This window comes from Mesoplodon bidens (genome assembly GCF_964165515.1).
Source record: "Mesoplodon bidens genome assembly, chromosome: 3".
NCBI lineage: Eukaryota > Metazoa > Chordata > Mammalia > Artiodactyla > Ziphiidae > Mesoplodon > Mesoplodon bidens.
The window spans coordinates 83,666,996-83,690,604 of record NC_138178.1 but is presented as its reverse complement, the minus strand read 5'-3'; the positions used below and the strand labels follow the sequence as shown (position 1 = coordinate 83,690,604).

The 23,609-nt window shown below is 36.9% G+C and overlaps 2 protein-coding genes across 9 annotated transcripts in view; one reads left to right on the top strand and one right to left on the bottom strand.

The window, feature by feature from the left end:
- Nucleotides 1-23,609, top strand: part of LOC308614815 (ankyrin repeat domain-containing protein 26-like) — a 168,724-nt gene that overhangs the window by 93,124 nt on the left and 51,991 nt on the right. For all 8 annotated transcript variants that reach the window (XM_081229566.1, XM_081229563.1, XM_081229561.1 and 5 more), the window contains 5 exons: nucleotides 10,278-10,339; nucleotides 13,399-13,492; nucleotides 15,535-15,633; nucleotides 16,249-16,277; nucleotides 16,370-16,442. In XM_081229566.1, coding sequence (XP_081085692.1) covers nucleotides 10,278-10,339; nucleotides 13,399-13,492; nucleotides 15,535-15,633; nucleotides 16,249-16,277; nucleotides 16,370-16,442 — 357 coding nt within the window. The remainder of the gene's footprint in view (nucleotides 1-10,277; nucleotides 10,340-13,398; nucleotides 13,493-15,534; nucleotides 15,634-16,248; nucleotides 16,278-16,369; nucleotides 16,443-23,609) is intronic.
- On the bottom strand, nucleotides 324-6,889 carry LOC308614821 (ATP-dependent zinc metalloprotease YME1L1-like). The gene is made up of 7 exons (XM_081229588.1): nucleotides 6,295-6,889; nucleotides 5,280-5,435; nucleotides 4,129-4,280; nucleotides 2,993-3,119; nucleotides 2,827-2,900; nucleotides 2,094-2,180; nucleotides 324-602 (listed from the first exon to the last, which is right to left on the bottom strand). Exons 1-7 carry the CDS (start codon nucleotides 6,482-6,484, stop codon nucleotides 459-461), a joined length of 930 nt encoding a protein of 309 aa, XP_081085714.1. The 5' UTR covers nucleotides 6,485-6,889; the 3' UTR covers nucleotides 324-458.

Sequence of the window (23,609 nt, the reverse complement as noted above, 5' to 3'; positions counted from 1 at the left end):
TTTCCACTGATGTATGTAGAAATATGATTTACCTATAGCCAAATAACATCATTTCTTTATCAAAAATAAGTGGTATTGTCTAGAAATAAAAACAATCCTTCAAGAATTTTATTTTCCTAAGTAAAAATACTTCCCAAGAGCTAAAGGCACAATTTCTATTCACATCTAGCACTGTAACCAACCATAAAATCATTACTTATTTTCAACTTAATAACTGATTGACATTTCTCAAACAAGCTGTTTTCAATCCTGATAGTTCTTTATTTTCTTTAATAAATTGCTGTTTGCAGTAGGTGTCCATCATGAGAATAATCGAAATTAGATAAATGTGACAAAAGACTGACAAAGTGTTTCACACCCTTGAGTGATACCAAGAATGGGAGAAAAGTGTTGCAAAATACGACTACTGCAGTGCTACTTATGGTCTTGCAATAAAACCAACAATGCATCAAGAGCTATCATCTCACATCCAATTTCTTCCCCTCAGGAACAATCTGAATCTCTTTCGCATCCAAAGGCTCATAGGTCAGTAAAGCTTCTGCTAGATTCTTGTGCTCTTTTGCATGAGTCTTCAAGATATGTTTTGCTCGCTCATATGAATCCTGAAATACAAAGCAGATATGTAAGAGGCAGAAACCTTAGGAGAAGCAAAAACCCTAAATGAGATAAAAAGCCTTTATGCACCCTAAAAAAACTATAAAATCTATTGACTTCTAGTTATGAAAGATAAACGCATTTAAAAGCTTCGTTCCCTAAAGATAACTCTTTCATACTTTCAAATGTTACATTTTTAACCTCAAAGTCTATCATAGAGATAACTGAGGACTACTTAAACAAAAAGCTACTTAAGAAATAAAATTATACACTGTACTCATCTGCTTTCTAAATAAGGTCTGTGAACACAGAAATCTATTTCTCTTTTCAGTATACGTGCTAAAAGGAAAGGGAGTTTGCTCCTTTTGCCTCTTGAGATTTCACCAATTTACTCAATCTAGAATGGCCAGAAAAGATATAATTTCCATTCTTTTACTTGGTAACACACTCACCTCTCAATACTGTAATACAGTATCATTAGAGGTGATCCCTGACTTCCATACATTTGATTTTTTTTTTGCAACCCACCTTGAACTTTTCATTTAAATCCTTCAACTCTCTTTCCAAAGGTGAGTCTGAATTAAGTTTATCAGCTTATGAATAACAGCAGTAATAACAGTTCATTTTTGGCAGTGTCATATTTGCCTGTACAATGTTTCTGCCAATATTTTACTAGCGAATTATAGTTTTGTCCTTATAAAATTGGGTGGAAAATGTAAAAATGAATTTACTAAAACCAAGAAGCACAGGTCATATAAACACAATACAATTACTAGACATTTTGAACATAACCATGTCCAAGTAAAATAATCAAATTAAAGACAATACATAAAATATTAGAAATATATCAGCTAAAGAAGAACTGAATATTTAAATCACAATGTAAATAGTTCTGGGCTTCCCTAGTGGCACAGTGGTTAAGAATCCGCCTGTCAATGCAGGGGACACGGGTTCAATCCCTGGTCCGGGAAGATCCCACATGCCGCGAAGCAACTAAGCCCACACGCCACAACCACTGAAGCCCCACACCACAGCCACTGAAGCCCGTGGCCTAGAGCCCATGCTCAGCAACAAGAGAAACCACCGCAATGAAGAGCAGCCCCTGCTCGCTGCAACTAGAGAAAGCCCACATGCAGCAACAAAGACCCAATGCAGCCAAAAATAAAATAAATAAATTTATTAAAAAAAAAATATATATATACATATATGTGTATATAAATATATAAATATATATATATATATATATATATATATATATATATATATATATATATATAAATTGTTCTTAGACTATGGCCAGAATAAAATAAAGATCCAGTCTATGATCTGGGGTTCCAGTCTATGTCAAAGATCCAGTCTATGACATAGTTAACCACGGCAGCAACGGTGCACCTATTAACTTTATAAAACAGAGGAAGTTTAGTTTTTTTGCAAGCACCCAAATATTTAGGCATATTTTGACTAAATAGATAAATAAACATTTAAAAAAAGATCATTACCCTCAGAAGGATTCTGGTTTCCTGTTCAATAGCACATTGAGCTTCTGGACTCAGTTTCCCTGTATCACTGTAGGTCATAACTCCAAGCTAAAATCAATGAAAAGAAAGAAATCCAACAGAAAAACCTGCAACACTAATGTATGTAACAGAGGAAGTACTATCCTATGCATAAGAAAATACATATCATGGGGGCAAGGAAAAAATACAATATAAAAATGCCCTTGAGGGCAAAAAAACTTCATTATTCTTCTGAAAGTATAATACTAAAAAGTGTGAGCAAGAGGGAAAATTTTAAATCCTAAGTATCGTTCTGAGTACCTTCTTAGAAAACCTTAGCAGCTATTCTAGTCCAGAAATCCACAATTCACAGAGTACTGGAATTGCTTTATGGAGCCACAGTGATAACGTAGGAACGTGAAGTATGTGGAAAGGGCAAAGTAAGCAAGCTCAACAAGTAGGTCTTCGATGTCATATGAATAAAAAAAGCTAAAGAATTTATATTATCATTTGGTTAATTCATGAAGTAATAACTCTTACTGATTGAGCAGCTGGAATGGAAAGAGTATGTTACATTTCTCAGAAAATGACATTTAGTTTAGAGTCAGCTTTGTTAAATCCATTTGGAATGAGACAGGGGAAAATCTATCAATTTATAATGAGAATCCTCTCTCACAAAGAGACACTTGGCACATCAACATTTGATACATGAGGAAGGATTAAAATTAGCCATTACCTTTTCACTCATTCCAAATTTGGTGACCATCTGCTTTGCTATTTGGGTTGCATTATCAAAATCACTGGAAGCACCTAAAATTTTGAAATATACATAAAACTCAAGTTAAAAAAAATCTTTAAACCAACAAACACAATTTGAACCAAAGCGATTCTTTACAGCCAACCTGTTGTAATATGATCAGCTCCAAATATAAGTTCCTCTGCCACTCTTCCTCCCATACTGACGTCCATCTGAGCAAGAAGCTGAGCTCTAGTTTCGTTCCGTCGATCATTTTCAGGCAACAGGTACACCTAGACAATTGAAAAACAAAGAAAAAATTCAGACACAGTTTTGAAACACTTACATTAATAACCTGAATTATCGTTTGTCTCTCATGACCTTACTTAATACCATGATGCTGAAAGCTCAGCGGCATTTAATAGAGATGGTCATGGTGATTGATTACCAAACCAGCTATGTATAAAATGAGGAAAGCAAAAGTGCAGTTTATAAATAATAAGTAGTTAATGCTGCAATACAACTGTTTGTCCCTCGTTGCACAAAAATGTTTAAAACGTCTATAGGGACGTCCCTGGTGGTGCAGTGGTTAAGAATCTGCCTGCCAATGCAGGGGGCACGGTTCGAGCCCTGGTCTGGGAAGATCCCACATGCCGCGGAGCAACTCAGCCTGTGCGCCACAACTACTGGGCCCGTGCTCTAGAGCCTGCAAGCCACAACCACTGAACCCTTGTACCACAACTACTGAAGCCCGCACGCCTAGAGCCTGTGCTCTGCAACAAGAGAAGCCACCACAATGAGAAGCCCACGCACCGCAATGAAGAGCAGCCCCCTCTCGCTTCCACTAGAGAAAGCCCGCGTGCAGCAAAGAAGACCCAACGCAGCCAAAAATAAAATTTAAAAAATAAATAAATAAAAATAAACGTCTATAATTAGAAAGATATGAAAATGAAACTTGTACTCAATGAGAAAAAACTTAGAAAAACTATTGAACCAGTCACTATGATACATAATTTGTTTTGAGGGGAAAAGAGCAACTACATATTTAAGAATTATATTTTGCTGTCATTCCTGAATTACATTTCATAATGTAAATATATTATCTGAAATATTAAGGATATCCTTTATTAGCAGGTAAATTTCACAAGTATGTCTGATTTCAAGACAGTTGAGGAAGTTAAAGAAGAAAGTATCAACACACCTAGGAAGTAGCTGAATTTCCTTTTGAAATGTTTTCATCAGCAATTTCCTACATAAGCTCCTGGGGAGCACTATTTGAAAGAAAAGAAAAACTAAAGATACATGTCCAAGTGTTGGCCCTCGTGGCATGATTGTAGCTTTGTTGATAGGCATAGCATCTTTAGTGTAATATGCAATAATAGCGTGACCAGATTCATGATACGCTGTGATTGTTTTGTTTTTGTTATCAATTTCCACACTTCTACGCTCAGGCCCTAAGAATAAAAATTTACTTAAGTAAAATACTCCATTAAGAAGATATATTTAAATGAATGAAGCTCCTTTGTCTCAAAGTCATTCTTAGAGTCATATGATTTAATATCATTAATAAATATTTTAAAAGTTTGAAAGTTTAAAACATGAGTAGATTCCACTCTACAACCCATGTAAACCATAATTTGTCAACTGAAAACCAAACTGTAAAAACTGTCATCTTAATCCTTATATCAAAAGGAAAAGCTGTATTCTATTTCTAGAAAATAAACTTCTAATTTAACAGGAATATCATAACTAACCTGTTTTGAGGGCAATTCAAGATTTAAAATAAAAATTAAATTCTGAAAAACAGTAAAATTAACTATTCTTTTATCAGCAATATCAGACAAGAGGAAAGACATGGGCACTCATGCCCCCCAAAGAGTGTAATATAAGTTATAATGTATTTGTTCTATAACAGGCCAAACTGTGTTGCTCTGTTAGAGTATATATTTGCATGTTTCTATACCTTTCTTTTTTATAAACTTTCTCTCAAAATTAAGAGTTTTTTCTCGGACTTCCCTTGTGGCGCAGTGGTTAAGAATCGGCCTGCCAATGCAGGGGACACGGGTTCGAGCTCCGGTCCAAGAACACTCCACATGCCGCGGAGCAACTAAGCCCATGCGACACAGCTACTGAGCCTGAGTTCTAGAGCCCATAAGCCACAACTACTGAAGCCCACGCACCTAGAGCCCATGTTCCACAAGAAGAGAAACCACCACAATGAGAAGCCCATGCACCGCAATGAAGAGTAGCCCCCGCTCGCCACAACTAGAGAAAGCCCGCATGCAGCAACGAAGACCCAATGCAGCCAATAATAAATAAATAAAAATTTTTTAAAAAAGAGTGAATTACCACCAAACCAAAAATTACCAAGTGGCCATTTAAAAAAAAAAAGAATTTTTTCTCTAACATAATGAACAGTATAAGATAGGGGAAAAAAAAAAAAGAAAACCTACCCATTAGGATTTTATCTTTGGAGAACTCTAGTTTCTTCATGGTTACCACTTCTTTTCCATCAACAGCTGCCTTTAAAGCAGCTTGGTTCACAAGATTCTCCAACTCTGCTCCAGAAAAGCCAACAGTACCTCGAGCTATGATTTCTGGATCAACAGCTATATGCAGACAGGACACAATATTAAAATTTCAGAAGAGCTAATAAAAAGCTCTTCATAAAGAACTCACATTGCAAATGAAAAAAGAAGATAGCCATCATGAACTGTAATTTTACAAAAGCTTACTTCACTAAATTCTAAGGGGAAAAAGCCAAAACTGCTAGTAAACACACCATTAAAATTGTCATTGGGACAAATCACAAAAGTTCTTATATTTAAATAATTTTGTGATAAACAGAGAAAGGTAGAGTTGCCAGATAACGACTTACAAACCTTTAATTATGGCCTAACCACAAACTGGAAAAGCACATTCATAGACATTTTGTTTTCAGAATTTCATCTTGAAATAACTTTGGACATAAAAGCCCCCCTTATTATCGGAAACATACTTGGTTTTAAGAATTGATTCAGATATCTTTGAAAATACTGCAGCTTTAATAGCTGCTTTTATTACTCAGGTAGTTCCATAATATTTCCATGTGTTTTGTTTTATAGTTTGCTTCCCCTCTTTTGGCCCCAAAGTGACTATATCATGAGGTACTATGCTCATAATATACAGGTGCTTTTTATATGATTTTATATTTTACATTCATCTAAAGAAACATTTATACATAGATTTCATCAAGTATTATCTAAGTACTCAAAAGAAAACTTTCTTTAGAATCGGGATTCAAAATGACAGAATCTCTGGACACACGTTCATTGAGAAATGGACTTTATGGACAAACAAGAGGAGAGAAAAATAGACATTTAAAGGAATTTGTCTTTTAAGACATCCTGAGTAAGGACCACAAACAGGGTGGATTGATATATTACCATTTTATGGAGATAATGTCTGTATCGTCGAATTAAGACTTACACTGATCAAACTTTATTTTATTGAGATACCACTTCAAGATTTCTGTTCGACCTTTTACATCTGGCCTGGGAACTGTAACCTGCATGTCAAAACGACCAGGATGTATTAAGGCGCTAAAGGGAGAATACAAAAAGAAAATATAAATTAATAAGCTGACTGTGCTGAAGGTCAAGTTCAACAGGACTGACATCCTAAAGAGAAGATGGAAAGACAATGGCAACCAATATTTATTTTGAACATAAATATTCAGATTAGTTCCTTATAAAACGTGGCTCAAAGAACAGTTTCAATAACCAGAAGGCAGAACAAAGGTTCATATAGATAAATGTGTGCATCTAGATAGCATACAACCCTTCAGAGACAAAGACATGCAAGTCGGCCAGTCAAGGAACAAATAATTCAACAGCAATCTATTATGAGAGCTACACATCCATCTTACTGCTATTAAGTACAAAATGTTAAACTAGAGTCTTAGGCAAGAACCAACTATTAGATCAAATGAAAGTATGAATAACTTCTATATAATAAAACCAATAAAAATTTTAAACTATAGTAAATTTTATTCTAAAAATCCTCTCTACCCCCCACCCAAAAGCTTTGTGATGTTTAAGTTGTGAGAAGATTCTTTTAGCAGCTTTACTGAGTTGCAATTTTCATATCATAGAATTTGAAGTCGAAAACCCAAGTGTTGTTTTTTTTTAATATCATTATTGGAGTATAATTTGGTTTACCATGTTGTGTTATTTTCTGCTGTATAACAAAGTGAATCAGTTATACATATACATATATCCCCATATCCCCTCCCTCTTGCATCTCCGTCCCTGCCACCCTCCCTATCCCACCCCTCTAGGTGGTCACAAAGCACGGAGCTGATCTCCCTGTGCTGTGCCGCTGCTTCCCACTAGCTATCTATTTTACGTTTGGTAGTGTAACCCAGTGGTTTTTGATATATTCAGAGTTGCCCAACCATCACCACAATCTAATTTTAGAGAATTTTTACCCCCTCCCTCTCTTCTCCAGCTGAAAGAAACCCCAAATCTACTGGCAGTTATTCCCCATTTTCCCTAATCTCTGGCAACCACTAAATTCCTTTCTGTTGCTATGGATCTGCTTATTCTAGACATTTCATATAAAAGCAATCATATAATATGTGATGTTTTGTGATGGGTTTCCTTCACTTAGCACAATATTTTTAAAGTTCATCACTATTCTAGAATATATCACAAAAATTTTAATACTTACGTTTCTAATGCCTCTGGGAAGTTTGTGGCTCCTATGATGATAACTCCTTCGTTGGGTTTAAAACTATTATAAAAAAAAAAGTACCTTTTCATTGAAAATTAAAACAGCACACATGTAGAAATGTTCTATGCAAAACTGTTTATCGTTAATCTTACTAACAGCAAAGAAAAGGGATTGATCTTTTTAATGGCCAAAATGATAAGGCATCTCTAATTGTTTTCTTAAAATGCCAGTGCACTTCAATAAAAGTGTTAATAATAAATCACCAAGTCATCTGTGGTTACATACCTTCATAATAATTTTTCTAGTTAGGAAGAGATGACCTGACACAAAAAGCTTGAGTCCCCAACTAATTTTTGAAAAATATTTTCAAGTTTACCAATTCAAATTATTTGCTCCTTGACTTCCAGAATATCTTATATGACTTTAAGAAACAATTTTTTGATCTACAGCAACACTCAAAATCCAGTTTTATATTTCTTTCGTACATCATAGTAATACTTTAAAATGCCTTATAATTCCATAAACATTCTCTTCTACAATTTCAAACTTGTCTTTTCAGATTAATTTTTGAAAAGGAGTGTTCTTGTAGTCTCTTGAGTTGGTGTTTTACAATTAGATCTTTTCATGAAACTTAAAAATGCGTATTGCTATAATATCTAGGAAATGAATATTTGCACATATTCGTGAAAGGGTATATTTTATATCCTTAAACAAATGTTGCAATATATAATCGAAAAATTGAATCTCATAGTTTTCTTCCCCAGTCTTGTTTATATTTTCAAAAGTTCAGAACTCTGCATAGGTTTGCATCATTAAATTATACCAGGTTAGTATATTTTACAGATATTTATCTTAACATCATATGCTTTTCCTGAATAAGTTTATCTATTACTAATCCAAATGCATTTATCCAAATCTTTCTTCTAAGTCCCCTGGGTGCCTCAAATTTGTTATGCCCCAAACTGAAGACATTGTCCCTGATGCTTTCCTCTTTCCTGACTCTTTGTAAGCTACTCTGTCATCTGTCTTCCCCATCCTAGTAGATAACATCACTGAAATACCAAAGCAGGAAAAATCTTGGACTCCATCCCGCCCTGAAATCACCACATCCTGTTGCTCATCAAGTTCAGTATTTTCTACCTGCTTACCATTTTTCATTTCCTATTACTTTCTCACTTATAATTTTGAAATGCTCTTTTCTAGTTTTGCTCCCCTGATGTTCATCTTTACGTTGCTGCCAGAGTGACCTTTCTAAAATATATTTATGAAGATGTAACACCTCTACTTATGTAGTGGATCCCCATCACATGAAGGAGAAAGTTCATGTTCTAGGAGGACACTTGCTTTTTTTGGTTTGGCTCTGATCCTCCAGTTTTGTCTCTCCATACCATTCCCGGTAACTGTGTTCTAGTTTTCCACGTGACTTGTTATGTTGTTTCACGCCTCGTCCTTTTGCTCAGGCTGCCTTTTCTAGAATCCCCTTCACTTCCCCGCTCTACACTGTGTGTGTCTTTTAAGACACAGACCTGTCTTTGCAGCATTTCCTGAGCTACCCAGATACAGCTGACTCCTCTTTCCTGTGTGCCCTTCCTGTACTCTGTTCACATCAGTTGTAGAGCTGTTGAACGATACTTTGCTTTTCTTACTTGTTTTCATGTAGCTCTACTTCCCCTGGAATACAGAGCAGAATCGGTCTTCTATTTATATTTCCAGCTTTTCTCCCAGTATAGTGCCTATGATTTGCCAGATCCAGTAAATGTTTGTGGTCTTACTGATTGATTGAATGACCAAATGAATGAATATGATGTTTTCTGGAATGAGGTGTTTGTTTTGTTTTGTTTTTATAGGAAGGAGCAACAAATCCAGAAATTGAGGAAAAAGAAAATGATACTGATATTGAACGTGCTCCACAGGAGCAAACAGATCATAAGAATTTGACTTCTTTTTTTTTTTTTTTTTTTTTGCGGTACGCAGGCCTCTCACTGTTATGGCCTCTCCCGTTGCGGAGCACAGGCTCCGGATGCGCAGGCTCAGCGACCATGGCTCACGGGCCCAGCCGCTCCGCGGCATGTGGGACCTTCCCGGACCGGGGGCACGAACCCGTGTCCCCGGCATCGGCAGGCAGACTCTCAACCACTGCGCCACCAGGGAAGCCCAATTTGACTTCTTTTGATGGAGCTCAGAAAAATAATAGGAGTGGTAATTTAGTGAATATTTATGAATTTTTTTCTATGCTTAAAGGCTAGTCTAAAAACATCTAAAGTGTGTAGATCCAAATATACTATCCATTTCTTTCTTTCTTTTTTTTTTTTTTTTTGCGGTACGTGGGCCTCTCACTGCTGTGGCCTCTCCCGATGTGGAGCACAGGCTCCGGATGCGCAGGCCTAGCGGCCACGGCTCACGGGCCCAGCCGCTCTGCGGCATGTGGGATCTTCCCATACCAGGGCACGAATCCGTATCCCCTGCATCGGCAGGCGGACCCTCAACCACTGCGCCACCAGTGAAGCCCTTTTTTTTTTTTTTTCCATTTCTTTTTAAGTATGTTTCTTTTGCTCCGTTTCTTCAGAAGTATCCCAACTACTACCAACTTTTTCTTCCTGAAAATGCCTCAACCCTCTGAAATTCTTTTCTGCTACTTTATTTTATTTAAATATTTGTGGATGGAGATAGACATATATGTATTTAAAATTCATAGTAGTAAATGTTCTCATTAATGTATCTGTGGCTGCATTTTACAGATATGATGTCAGCATTAGGATTAGGAGAAGAGGAAGGTATAGAATCACCTTGGGATTCTGAGGTACTGTCTTCTATTATTATTATTATTTTTTTATTTTAAAATATAAGCACTGAGTGATGTTAAAACATAAAAGGGGGGGTGCTTTGACTTTACTTTCTCACCTTTGCATTTGCCCATCAAAATTTTTTCCTTACATTTTTAACCTGTAATTAATTAAATAATTGTGTGCTAAGTATAATAACTACCACATAGTGCACTTTTGTTAATTTGCAAGATTCACCTAATGAAACCAGTGTAGCACAGAGCAAAAACCAAGGCTTAGAAGCCATAAGGAATCAGTTTGGGTTCTGAAGTTAAATTTATCTAAAAACTGAAGTATTATTCCAGGTCGGCCCATGGCCAAATGTATGTTTCTTTTTTCTTCTCTTTTTTTAAAAAATTTTTGTTGGAGTATAGTTGATTTACAATGTTGTGTTAGTTTCTGATATACAGCAGAGTGAATCAGTTATACATATATCCACTCTTTTTTCGATTCCTTCCCCATATAGGCCATTACAGAGTATTCAGTAGAGTTCTCTGTGCTATACAGTAGGTCCTTATTATTGATCTATTTTATATATAGTAGGGTGTATCTGTCAGTCCCAGTCTCCCAAGCAAATGTATGTTTCTTTGGTACATATGGATGTGTAAAACTCCTAGTGAGGTTCAGAGAGAAACAGGTTGAAATGTAGTTTTTTACCACTTAGACCTGAAAAAGATAGTGCCTGAGACTTGAAAGTATTATTACATTTGGATTTCCAAATAGATCTGCAAGGAACGTTTCAAGAGAAGCAAAAGAATGGGGAATAATAAGTATGTGGCATTATAATAACAACAGTTAGGTTTAGCGATGTTTTAATAAGTACACACCATTTTGGATAAACTAGTGTGTGTTGAGTACCTTAATGGCAGCCATACTTGAAGTAACGTAAATATAAAGTAATGATGAGCTGTTGTAAGGTGACAGCTATGGAAAGAGATAAGAAGGGCCTGATCTGTAAGATATAGGCAGCTGCTGCAGTGATACAGCACTGTGTTTAAAGTCAAAAGACATGGTAGCATCCTGGTTCTGTCACTGGCTGTGGGATCTCGGAAAGACATGTCTACCCTGGTTGAGTGTCAGTGACCTCCTTCGTAAAAATGGTACTGGTACCCACTTCTCAGGTATGTGTAGGGAACAGATGTGGTAAGAGCTGTGAACACACCTTGTAAACTGTAAAGGGTGCTATAGAAATGTAAGACAAAAATGATCACAGTGAATGGACATATATACACTACCAAACGTAAGGTAGATAGATAGTGGGAAGCAGCCGCAGAGCACAGGGAGATCAGCTCGGTGCTTTGTGACCGCCTGGACGGGTGGGATGGGGAGGGTGGGAGGGAGGGAGATGCATGAGGGAAGGGATGTGGGAACAGATGTATATGTATGACTGATTCACTTTTGTTATAAAGCAGAAACTAATTAAAAAAATGATCACAGTGGCAATTAGTGACTCACTAAATGCTGGGGCACTTTTTTAAAACCTGAAGGACAATAAAATGACAGTAGTGTTAAGAATAGGAAAATTAGAACGGGCATGTGGATTTCTAGCTTGGGGTATGTTAAGTTTCTATAGACTGTTATCAGAGATCTCCTATAGGTATCAAGTGCTTTGGTACTTGAGGTCCTCTCGACATTTTAAATGTTTTGGTCTTAAATAAATTCCTGTTATTGAATACCAACTATGTACTGGGCAGTTAGACACTGACTGTACCAATTGAGGGGTTAGGCTGTAGTGGTGGGAACCAAACAGGAATCCTTTATAAGTCACTGTTAAGTCCTTCATGTAAAGAAAATGGAGAGGGCTTCCCTGGTGGCGCAGTGGTTGAGAGTCCACCTGCCGATGCAGGGGACACAGGTTCGTGCCCCGGTCCGGGAAGATCCCACGTACCGCGGAGCGGCTGCGCCCGTGAGCCATGGCCGCTAAGCCTGCGCGTCCGGAGCCTGTGCTCCTCAACGGGAGAGGCCACAACAGTGAGAGGCAAAGAACATGGAGAATGTTACGTCAGACAACATTGAGCGAGTTTGTAGTTAGGATGGGGATGGGGGTGGGCGTGGAATTTAGGTAGTCAGAAAAGATCTGCATGTGAGAAAAGCTACCAAGGGGAGAATGGGAAGGAGCCAGTCACGTGAGGGTCCAGGGGAGGGACGTTCTGGACAGAGAGAGCAGCGGATCCCATCTGTTCGTCATTACACTCTCGCATCTTGGAAGGACCAGGAAACAGGAAGTGGGGTAACTGTCCTTACAATCACTTTTATCGTTGTTGTATGTAGAAAATAAAATGTGCATAAGAAAAGCTTGGCACATTTAGATGATTACTAAATAAAAGTTTTTATTCTTCCCTTATTAAAGCTTGCTGTACTTTTTTGAAGAGTTGCATAACTATATTTAAATTTTCTGCTATTATTTAAACATAAAAGTTTTTCTTACTACTTCGCTATTTTATTCAACTATTTTTCCTATCAATAAAAATTTTATCAAATAACAGATTCTTATAAGCCCTTGTTTACCTAAATGAAGCAGCTTCTACAGTGTTCTGTTTATGCTCAACATGACATACTTCATGGTTTCTTTTCATGCCAAGTATATTATTTTAATACTAAAAAATTTCTGTCTTTAGAAATATTTTAAATTTATAGCAAGTGTACTTATTAAAGAATTTATTTAAACACATATTTTTTAAAAATACTCTCTTCTTTTGCCAAGGAATGCAAAGTAGAGTTAGGTGTTTTGAAGGTAATTCTTTGCTGAAATGTGCCTGTAAGTCAGGCACATTTTTTGTCTGTGAAAATAATTCCTCTGGCTTTCCATGCTCAGTTTACAGAGTCAGTAGCCAAATGAGGATAAAAGATAGACTTGATCTAGAGAGTGTATATGAAGTTTTCTATTTCAATGTTTGGGTTTTCAATGCATGCTTCTCTTATTTTTAAATCTAATTGCTTGTAAAGTAGGAAAATTTTAAAAAGTAGGGTATTTTCAGCTATTAGAAGGGGATTAGGAAAGCTTTATGCAACTCATTATTAATATCAATTTTAACAGAGTATCTCTGAGAGTCTTCCAGAGAAGTATGCTGATCATTTATCTGGAGCTGCAGGTCAAAGAGGAAAAAATATATTAAATGGACAAGTAGAAGGTAAGAACTATATTTTTATGAAAAAGTCATTTGACAGCATGTTGGTTTAAAATGGGAATTCTGATATATTCTAACAGCCGAAGAAAATCACCTGTCGGTTAAGAGGAAGAATCATTCCTCACACTGATTTCAAGTTGAACTGAGCCTGTCTCATTCTGGAAAAGAAGTGCTGTATCAGAAGAACTAAGCAGCTATGTCTTTTTGTCTTGTCAAAAATCCATCAGCAGTTTTTAGGCAGTTTTTATTTGGCCAAAAAGCAGTGCTTGAATACTTAACTGTGTGCTGTGTTCTATTTAAGCTCTGAGTGTCCAGATGTTCTTTTGTAGACAACATGCCATGATATAATCATCTATCTCCATGTCTGTTACCAAGTTACACTGTGAAGTGTGCCACCCTTTTGAGGTGGTCCTCAAAGACACAGTTTGCTTGTTGTTGAACCAAGTGTTCTAAAGCATGTACCTGAAGTTCTATCATTTTTTATTCTAAAAAGCTATGCAGCTTATATTCTGAAAACTATTAAAAACATAACACTGTTGATGTAAAAAAAAAAAAAAAGAAAATCACCTGTCAAATGCATAGTGAGGAAAAAGACGAGAAAAGGAGGGAAGCTGTGTATCTTATCTGGTGTCAGCCACAGATTAAATTGAGAGTCCCCTTTCAGGAGCTAAATTATTAGTTCCGTTTCAAGGTACTCTACAACCTAAGGAAAGTCGGGAAATGAGGAAGAGGAAAGAAGGACTAAAGAATGAGAGAGGCAGAGGTTACAGGGAGTAAATGAAGGAAAAGGAAGCAGGGGTCTGTGGAGGACGGGGGCAAAGTAAAATAGGTCTTTAGAAAAGGGAAGCGAAGAGTATTTGAAACGTGAGACAAATTTGAAGTGAGCTTCCAGCACCGAAACTTGTCAGAGACGAACAGCAAAGCTTTCCCACTCTTACTGTGGGAATGTAGAAGCAGACTGATAGATCAGAGTCTCTCAAATTTTCATTAGTCCCCTGGGGACCTTGTGAAAAGTGCACATGCTGAGCAGCAGGTCTGGGATTGTGCATTTCTGACAAGCTCTCAGAGTAGCAAGGGTGTAGGCTTGCATTGAGAGAAATCTGGAAGAGGAGCCACTGGATAGTTCAAGACAGAACAGGATCAAGGAAAAGCATTATTTTGTTTTTCTTTCTGAGTGTGTTTATAGCCAGAGGGTAGCAAAGCGTTGAAGTAGAACTTATAGAGGTAAGGTGCCACTGCTAAGCAAAGAGGAAAAAAGAAGTGGTGGGGATGATCCATAAAAAGAATGTCAAAGGGGGAGAATTAAGACCACAGATCCAGAGACTACCTTTGAAGAGGAAAGAATATAGTGAAAGGAAAGAGGGGGGAAAGAAGGGTGTTAGGGAGGTGATTGTGGAGGTGATGAGGAAACTTGAGAGAACTCTCGTTAGATGACTTCAGTGTATTTACACTGAAACAAGGTTAGGTCATTGCTGCTCCAGAGAATACTGGAAGCAGGAGTGGGTGCTAGAATTGAGGTAAACCCCAGCTCCTCCTTGTAACTATCAGGCATCAAAGATATATGTTGTGTTGGTATGTGTTATTCAAGTGAGATTAATTTGAATATGGAAGCATTGGCTGTTTTTTTTTTTTTTTAAGATAGGTTTGTTTGTTTGTTTTTTTTTTTGGCTGCTTGACTTGGCATGTGGGATCTTAATTTCCCCGACCAGGGATTGAACCCGTGCCCCCTGCAGTAGAAGCATGGGGTCTTCACCACTGGACTGCCAGGGGAGTCCCTAAGATAGCTAATTTTTTGCTGATAATTGTTTCACAAAAATCCTTTTAAACATTAGCATGATATATTGAACCAAACTAATTTTGGAAACAAAAGAAATTAATAGGGTTCATTCCCTAAATGCTAAAATTGTTATTTTCAGTAAATACTACACTGATTTTGAAATATGAAAGATTTTTAATATCTAATAATTCTGTGGCAGTAAAATTTACTTTTTCCTTTTTGATAATCGTACTTCGATGTTGAAAACTTATAATACGTTATTTCTTAGATGTGCCTTATATACCTTCTTGCATGAGTGGATCGAGAAACTTTAAGATGACTAAACTAGAGGATCCAAGAAATGTAGGCATACCAGTAGCCCACATGGGTATGTAAAAAATGAATATTTTTATGAACTATAATTCTACAAGTGTATATCCAAGCTGATCAGTTCATAACACTTTCTCTGATGAGAAATGAATTATACATTCAACTGAACTGTCATCCCAACTGTGCACTTCCTAAATTACAGGACAAATTGAAGAACATGATAAATACTTGTAGTATAATGGTGTAAATGATGCTGCTGTATTGCATTCAAGATGTGCTGCTGCATTTTACCATCAGCTTTCACATTTACCTTCTCGGGGTCATGATTTGTTGCTCTGATTAAAGATCACTTTTCTCCTCATCAATCAGCATGTTCACATGGGTACATGTGCATTTTTATATATTTTAAAGGCTTTTGGAACATAATCTTACTTTTGAAATCTTAACTGCATGTTTTGTTAAACCTGTACTCCTATTTTTTCTTCAGTATCTATAGTGGATTCATATGTCTGTCTTGTTGCAGTCCTAACTTCCCCAAGAAACAAAACACCAAAACCTAAAATATTCACTGCCAAGGCCAAGCATGAGGATTCTGCTCAGTACTAACTGCATGAATATATAGTTGGCTTTCATAGTTACGTGTAATTGATTCTATGTCCCTTTTGCCTTTTAGATTCTCCTGAAAAATATCCTCACTTGAAGGTAAAAACTTATACTTTTGTCTTCAATTATTAACTACAGATTGTATCAAATGTACATTATTTATTAATCAACTTGTTTCAAAACCCATTCAGCCTGCAGTTGGAGTGAAAGATTCTGTTCCTAATAAAGCAGTAGGAATGAAGGATTTACAAACAGCCAGATCAGGTAAATTTTGCAGTGCAAATTTCACTCTGGAAAGAGGTACACTAAAATATTTGAAACACTCACAGCCTTCATATTCCTAATTCTTTTTTCTTTTGTTTTTGCAAGTTTAATTGAAGGATTTGACATAAATAAGGCACATGTTATTGTTGGTATCCATGTTTTGAAAAAAAGATATTTACAAGCATAAGAAAAAAATATTTTTAAAATGTAAGCTTTAACTCAGATGTTTCTGTGTATGTTTCAATACCCTAAAGTTCTCAGTTTGGAATCTCTATACTTCTTAGGGATTCTCAGATGTAAATTATTAGATTCTAAGATTTTTCCAGTTTTATAAAATGCTTATTTGAATTCTGACCTTAACCTAGAGTAAAGCTTCTCTTGCTAACATGGCAATTGTAGTTCAACTTTAATTATTTCATTTTAGTGGTGTTACACGGATGAGCTTAAGCCAACCAGATGTTTTGATTAGCAGACTCTGTGTGTGTGTGTGTGTGTGTGTGTGGTCTTTGATTATTAAAAGTGGGGGAAAGTAATCATACCTTAATGATGATTTGATAGACACAATCTTTCAAAACAGTAATTCTGAAAGGTTTTGGCTTTAACATCCTTTTATTTATTTGTTTGTTATTTTTTTATGATCCAGATATAGGATCCTTTTATACTTTTAAAAATTATTGAGAATTCCAAGGAACTTTTGTTTAAGTAGGTTGTATCTACTGATGTTTACTGTATTGGAAAATAAAACTGAAAAATTTAAAATACAAGCACACACAGTCATACATTCTATTAGCCATTAGAAGTATGATGTTATCACATATCTTGTCTCTGGAAATCGCCTCTGTACACTTAAAACACAATGAGAATGAAAATAACGTTTACTGTTATTGTGAAATAGTTTTGACCTCTTGGACCCCTTGAACGGTTGAGTCTTGGGACTCCAGGGATGCTCAGGTGACACTTGAGAACCACTTTTAAACCATTTACAGAGCTCATGGATGTGAAATGATAAAGGGACGCTTGTGATGAAACAGGCTTTAAACTTTCACTTTTACATTTCTTGCTTTTTTCTTTGATTTGTCTTTTTTTTCATATATATACAGCAGGTTCTTATTAGTCATCAATTTTATACACATCAGTGTATACATGTCATTCCCAATTGCCCAATTCATCCAACCACCGTCCCCAACCCCCTGCGGTTTTCCCCCCTTGGTGTCCATACGTTTGTTCTCTACAACTGTGCCTCAATTTCTGGCCTGCCAACCAGTTCACCTGTACCATTTTTATAGGTTCCACATATATGCGTTAATATACGATATTTGTTTTTCTCTTCCTGACTTACTTCACTCTGTATGACAGTCTCTAGATCCATCCACGTCTGAACAAATGACCCAATTTCATTCCTTTTTATGGTTGAGTAATATTCCATTGTATATATGTACCCCATCTTCTTTATCCCTTCGTCTGTTGATGGGCATTTAGGTTGCTTCCATGACCTGCCTACGTTAAATAGTGCTGCAATGAACATTGGGGTGCATGTGTCTTTTTGAATTATGGTTTTCTCTGGGTATATGCCCAGTAGTGGGACTGCTGGATCATATGGTAATCCTATTTTTAGTTTTTTAAGGAACCTCCATACTGTTCTCCATAGTGGCTGTATCAGTTACATTCCCACCATCAGTGCAAGAGGTTTCTCTTTTTTCCATACCCTATCCAGCCTTTGTTGTTTGTACATTTTCTGATGAAGCCCATTCTAACTGGTGTGAGGTGATACCTCATTCTAGTTTTGATTTGTATTTCTCTAATAATTAGTGATGTTGAACAGCTTTTCATGTGCTTCTTGGCCATCTGTATGTCTTCTTTGGAGAACTGTCTATCTAGGTCTTCTGCCCATTTTTGGATTGGGTTGTTTGTTTTTTTAATATTGAGCTGCATGAGCTGATTATATATTTTGGAGATTAATCCTTTCTCCGTTGATTTGTTTGCAAATATTTTCTCCCATTCTGAGGGTTGTCTTTTTATCTTGTTTATGGTTTCCTTTCTTGTGCAAAAGTTTTGAAGTTTCACTAGATCCCATTTGTTTATTTTTGTTTTTATTTACATTACTCTAGGAGGTGGATCAAAAAAGATCTTGCTATGATTAATGTCAAAGAGTGTTCTTCCTATGTTTTCCTCTAAGAGATTTATAGTGTCCAGTCTTACATTTAGGTCTCTAATCCATTTTGAGTTTAATTTTGTGTATGGTGTTAGGGAGTGTTCTAATATCATTCTTTCCATGTATCTGTCCAGTTTTCCCAGCACCACTTATTGAAGAGACTGTCTTTTCTCCATTGTATATCCTTGCCTCCTTTGTCATAGATTAGTTGAGCATAGGTGTGTGGGTTTCCCTCTGGGCTTTCTATCTTGTTCCATTGATCTATGTTTCTGTTTTTCTGCCAGTACCATATTGTCTTGATTACTGTAGCTTTGTAATATAGCCTGACGTCAGGGAGTCTGATTCCTCCAGCTGCGTTTTTTTCCCTCAAGACTGCTTTGGGTATTCCGGGTCTTTTTTGTCTCCATACAAATTGTAAGATTTTTTGTTCTAGTTCTGTAAAAAATGCCATTGGTAATTTGATAGGTATTGCATTGAATCTGTACATTGCTTTGGGTAGTATAGTCATTTTCACAATATTGATTCTTCCAATCCAAGAACATGGTTTATCTCTCCATCTGTTGGTATCATCTTTAATTTCTTTCATCAGTGTCTTATACTTTTCTGCATACAGATCTTTTGTCTCCCTAGGTAGGTTTATTCCTAGGTATTTTATTCTTTTTGTTGCAATGGTAAATGAGAGTGTTTCCTTAATTTCTCTTTCATATTTTTCATCATTAGTGTATAGGAATGCAAGAGATTTCGGTGCATTAATTTTGTATCCTGCAACTTTACCAAATTCTTTGATTAGCTCTAGTAGTTTTCTGGTGGCATCTTTAGGATTCTCTATGTATGGTATCATGTCATCTGCAAACAGTGACAGTTTTACTTCTTCTTTTGCAATTTATATTCCTTTTATTTCTTTTTCTTCTCTGATTGCTGAGGCTAGGACTTCCAAAGCTATGTTGAATAATAGTGGTGAGAGTGGACATCCTTGTCTTGTTCCTGATCTTAGAGGAAACGGTTTCAGTTTTTCACCATTGAGAATGATGTTTGCTGTGGGTTTGTAACATATGACGTTTATTATGTTGAGGTAGGTTCCCTCTATGCCATCTTTCTGGAGATTTTTTATCATAAATTGGTGTTGAATTTTGTTGAAAGCTTTTTCTGCATCTATTGAGATGATCTTATGGTTTTTATTCTTCAATTTGTTAATATGGTGTATCACATTGATTGATTTGTGTATATTGAAGAATCCTTGCATCCCTGGGATAAATCCCAGTTGATCATGGTGTATGATCCTTTTAATGCATTGTTGGATTCTGTTTGCTAGTATTTTGCTGAGGATTTTTGCATCTATCTTCATCAGTGATATTGGTCTGTAATTTTCTTTTTTTGTCATATCTTTGTCTGGTTTTGGTATCAGGGTGATGGTGGCCTCATAAAATGAGTTTGGGAGTGCTCCTTCCTCTGCAATTTTTTGGAAGAGTTTGAGAAGGATGGGTGTTAGCTCTCCTCTAAATGTTTGATAAAATTCACCTGTGAAGCCATCTGCTCCTGGACTTTTGTTTGTTGGAAGATTTTTAATCACAGCTTCAATTTCATTACTTGTGATTGGTCTGTCCATATTTTCTGTTTCTCCTGGTTCAGTCTTGGAAGGTTATACCTTTCTAAGAATTTGTCCATTTCTTCCAGGTTGTCCATTTTATTGGCCTAGAGTTGCTTGTAGTAGTCTCTTAAGATGCTTTGTCTTTCTGCGGTGTCTGTTGTAACTTCTCCTTTTTCATTTCTAATTTTATTGATTTGAGTCCTCTCCCTCTTTTTCTTGATGAGTCTGGCTAATGGTTTATCAATTTTGTTTATCTTCTCAAAGAACCAGCTTTTAGTTTTATTGATCTTTGCTATTGTTTTCTTTGTGTCTATTTCATTTATTTCTGCTCTGATCTTTATGTTTTCTTTCCTTCTGCTAACTTTGGGTTTTGTTTGTTCTTCTTTCTCTAGTTCCTTTAGGTATAAAGTTAGATTATTTATTTGAGATTTTTCTTGTTTCTTGAGGTAGGCTTGTATAGCTATAAACTTCCCTCTTAAGACTGCTTTTGCTGCATCCCATAGGTTTTGGATTGTTGTGTTTTCATTGTCATTTGTCTCTAGGTATTTTTTGATTTCCTCTTGGATTTCTTCAGTGATCTCTTGGTTATTTAGTAATTTACTGTTTAGCCTCCATGTGTTTGTGTATTTTATGTTTTTCCACTGTAATTCATTTCTAATCTCATAGTGTTGTGGTCAAAAAAGATGCTTGATATGATTTCAATTTTCTTAAATTTACTGAGGCTTGGTTTGTGACCCAAGATGTGATTTATCCTGGAGAATGTTCTGTGCGCACTTGAGAAGAAAGTGTAATCTGCTGTTTTTGGATGGAATGTCCTATGAATATCAGTTAAATCTATCTGGCCTATTGTGTCATTTAAAGCTTCTGTTTCCTTATTTATTTACATTTTGGATGATCTGTCCATTGGTGCAAGTGAGGTGTTAAAGTCCCCCACTATTATTGTGTTACTGTTGATTTCCTCTTTTACAGCTGTTAGCCGTTGCCTTATATATTGAGGTGGTCCTATGTTGGGTGCATATATATTTATAATTGTTATATATTCTTCTTGGATTGATCCCTTGATCATTATATAGTGTTCTTCCTTGTCTTTTGTAACATTCTTTATTTTAAAGTCTATTTTATCTGATATGAGTATTGCTACTCCAGCTTTCTTTTGATTTCCATTTGCATGGAATATCTTTTTCCATCCCCTCACTTTCAGTCTGTATGTGTCCGTAGGTCTGAAGTGGGTCTCTTGTAGACAGCATATATATGGGTCTTGTGTTTGTATCCATTCAGCAAGCCTGTGTCTTTTGGTTGGAGCATTTAATCCACTCACATTTAAGGTAATTATCAATATGTATGTTCCTATGACCATTTTCTTAATTCTTTTGAGTTTGTTTTTATAGGTCCTTTTCTTCTCTTGTGTTTCCCACTTAGAGAAGTTCCTTTAGCATTTGTTGTAGAGCTGGTTTGGTGGTGCTGAATTCTCTTAGCTTTTGCTTGTCTGTAAAGCTTTTGATTTCTCTGTGGAGTCTGAATGAGATCCATGCCGGGTAGAGTAATCTTGGTTGTAGGTTCTTCCCTTTTATCATTTTAAGTGTATCATGCAGCTCCCTTCTGGCTTTTAGAGTTTCTGCTGAGAAATCAGCTGTTTACCTTATGGGAGTTCCCTTGTATGTAATCTGTCATTTTTCCCTTGCTGATTTCAGTAATGTTTCTTTGTGTTTAATTTTTGCCAATTTGATTACTGTGTGTCTCGGCATGTTTCTCTTTGGGTCCTGTATGGGACTTGCTGCATGTCCTGGACTTGAGTGGCTATTTCCTTTCCCACGTTAGGGAAGTTTTCGAGTATAATCTCTTCAAATATTTTCTCTGGTCCTTTCTCTCTCTCTTCTCCTTTTGAGACCCCTATAATGCAAATGTTGTTGCGTTTAATGTTGTCTCAGACGTCTCTTAGGCTGTCTTCGTTTCTTTTCATTCTTTTTTCTTTATTCTCTTCTGCTCAGTGAATTCCACCATTCTGTCTTCCAGGTCACTTATCTGTTCTTCTGCCTCAGTTATCTGCTATTGATTCCTTCTAATGTAGTTTTCATTCCAATTATTGTATTGTTCATCTCTGTTTGTTTGTTCTTTAACTCTTCTAGGTCTTTGTTAAACATTTCTTGCATCTTCTCGATCTTTGCCTCCATTGATTTTCCAAGGTCCTGGATCATCTTCACTATCATTATTCTGAATTCTTTTTCTGGAAGGTTGCCTATCTCCACTTCATTTAGTTGTTTTTCTGCAGTTTTATCTTGTTCCTTCATCTGGTACATAGCCCTCTGCCTTTTCATCTTGTCTATCTGTCTGTGAATGTGGTTTTTGTTCCAGAGGCTGCAGGATTGTAGTTCTTGTTTCTCCTGTCTGCCCTCTGGTGGATGAGGCTATCTAAGAGGCTTGTGCAGGTTTCCGGATGGGAGGGAGTGGAGGTGGGTAGAGCTGGGTGTTGCTCTGGTGGGCAGAGCTCAGTAAAACTTTAATCCACTTGACTGCTGATGGGTGGGGCTGGGTTCCCTCCCTGTTGGTTGTTTAGCCAGAGGCAACCCAACAGTGGAGCCTACCTGGGCTCTTTGGTAGGGCTAATGGCAGACTCTGGGAGGGCTCACGCCAAGGAGTACTTCCCGAACTTCTGCTGCCCGTGTTCTTGTCCACACGATGAGCCACAGCCAACCCTTGCCTCTGCAGGAGACCCTCCAACACTAGCAGGTATATCTGGTTCAGTCTCCCGTAGGGTCACTGCTCCTTCTTCTGGGTCCCACTGCGCACAGTACTTTGTGTGTGCCCTCCAAGAGTGGAGTCTCTTTCTCCCCCAGTCCTGTCAAAGTCCTGCAGTCAAATCCCACTAGGCTTCAAAGTCTGATTCCCTAGGAATTTCTCTTCCCATTGCCGGACGCTCAGATTGGGAAGCCTGATGTGGGGCTCAGAACCTTCACTCCAGTGGGTGGACTTCTGTGGTATGTGTTCTCCAGTCTATGAGTCACCCACCCACCTCTTATGGTATTATTTTTGCTGTGACTGCGCCCCTCCTACTGTCTCATTGTGGCTTCTCCTTTGTCTTCGGATGTGGGGTATCTTTTTTGGTGAGTTCCAGTGTCTTCCTGTCGATGACTGTCCAGCACCTAGTAGTGATTCTGGTGTTCTCACAAGAGGGACTGAGAGCATATCCTTCTACTCCACCATCTTGGTTCAGCTCTTATTTGTCTTAAGAAATTGAAATCTGACAATTCTACTTTCGTTAAAAAAAAGAAAAATATTTTTGTTATGTATTCATTTCCTGTGTCATGACACTGTATGCTCTTTGGATCTAGTGTGGACCTAGACTTATCCTATTTTTACCTGGAAACAATTAGTCACTCAAGGCTATCATTTCTTTTGTAAATTTATGATATTTATCCAAGCCTTAAAA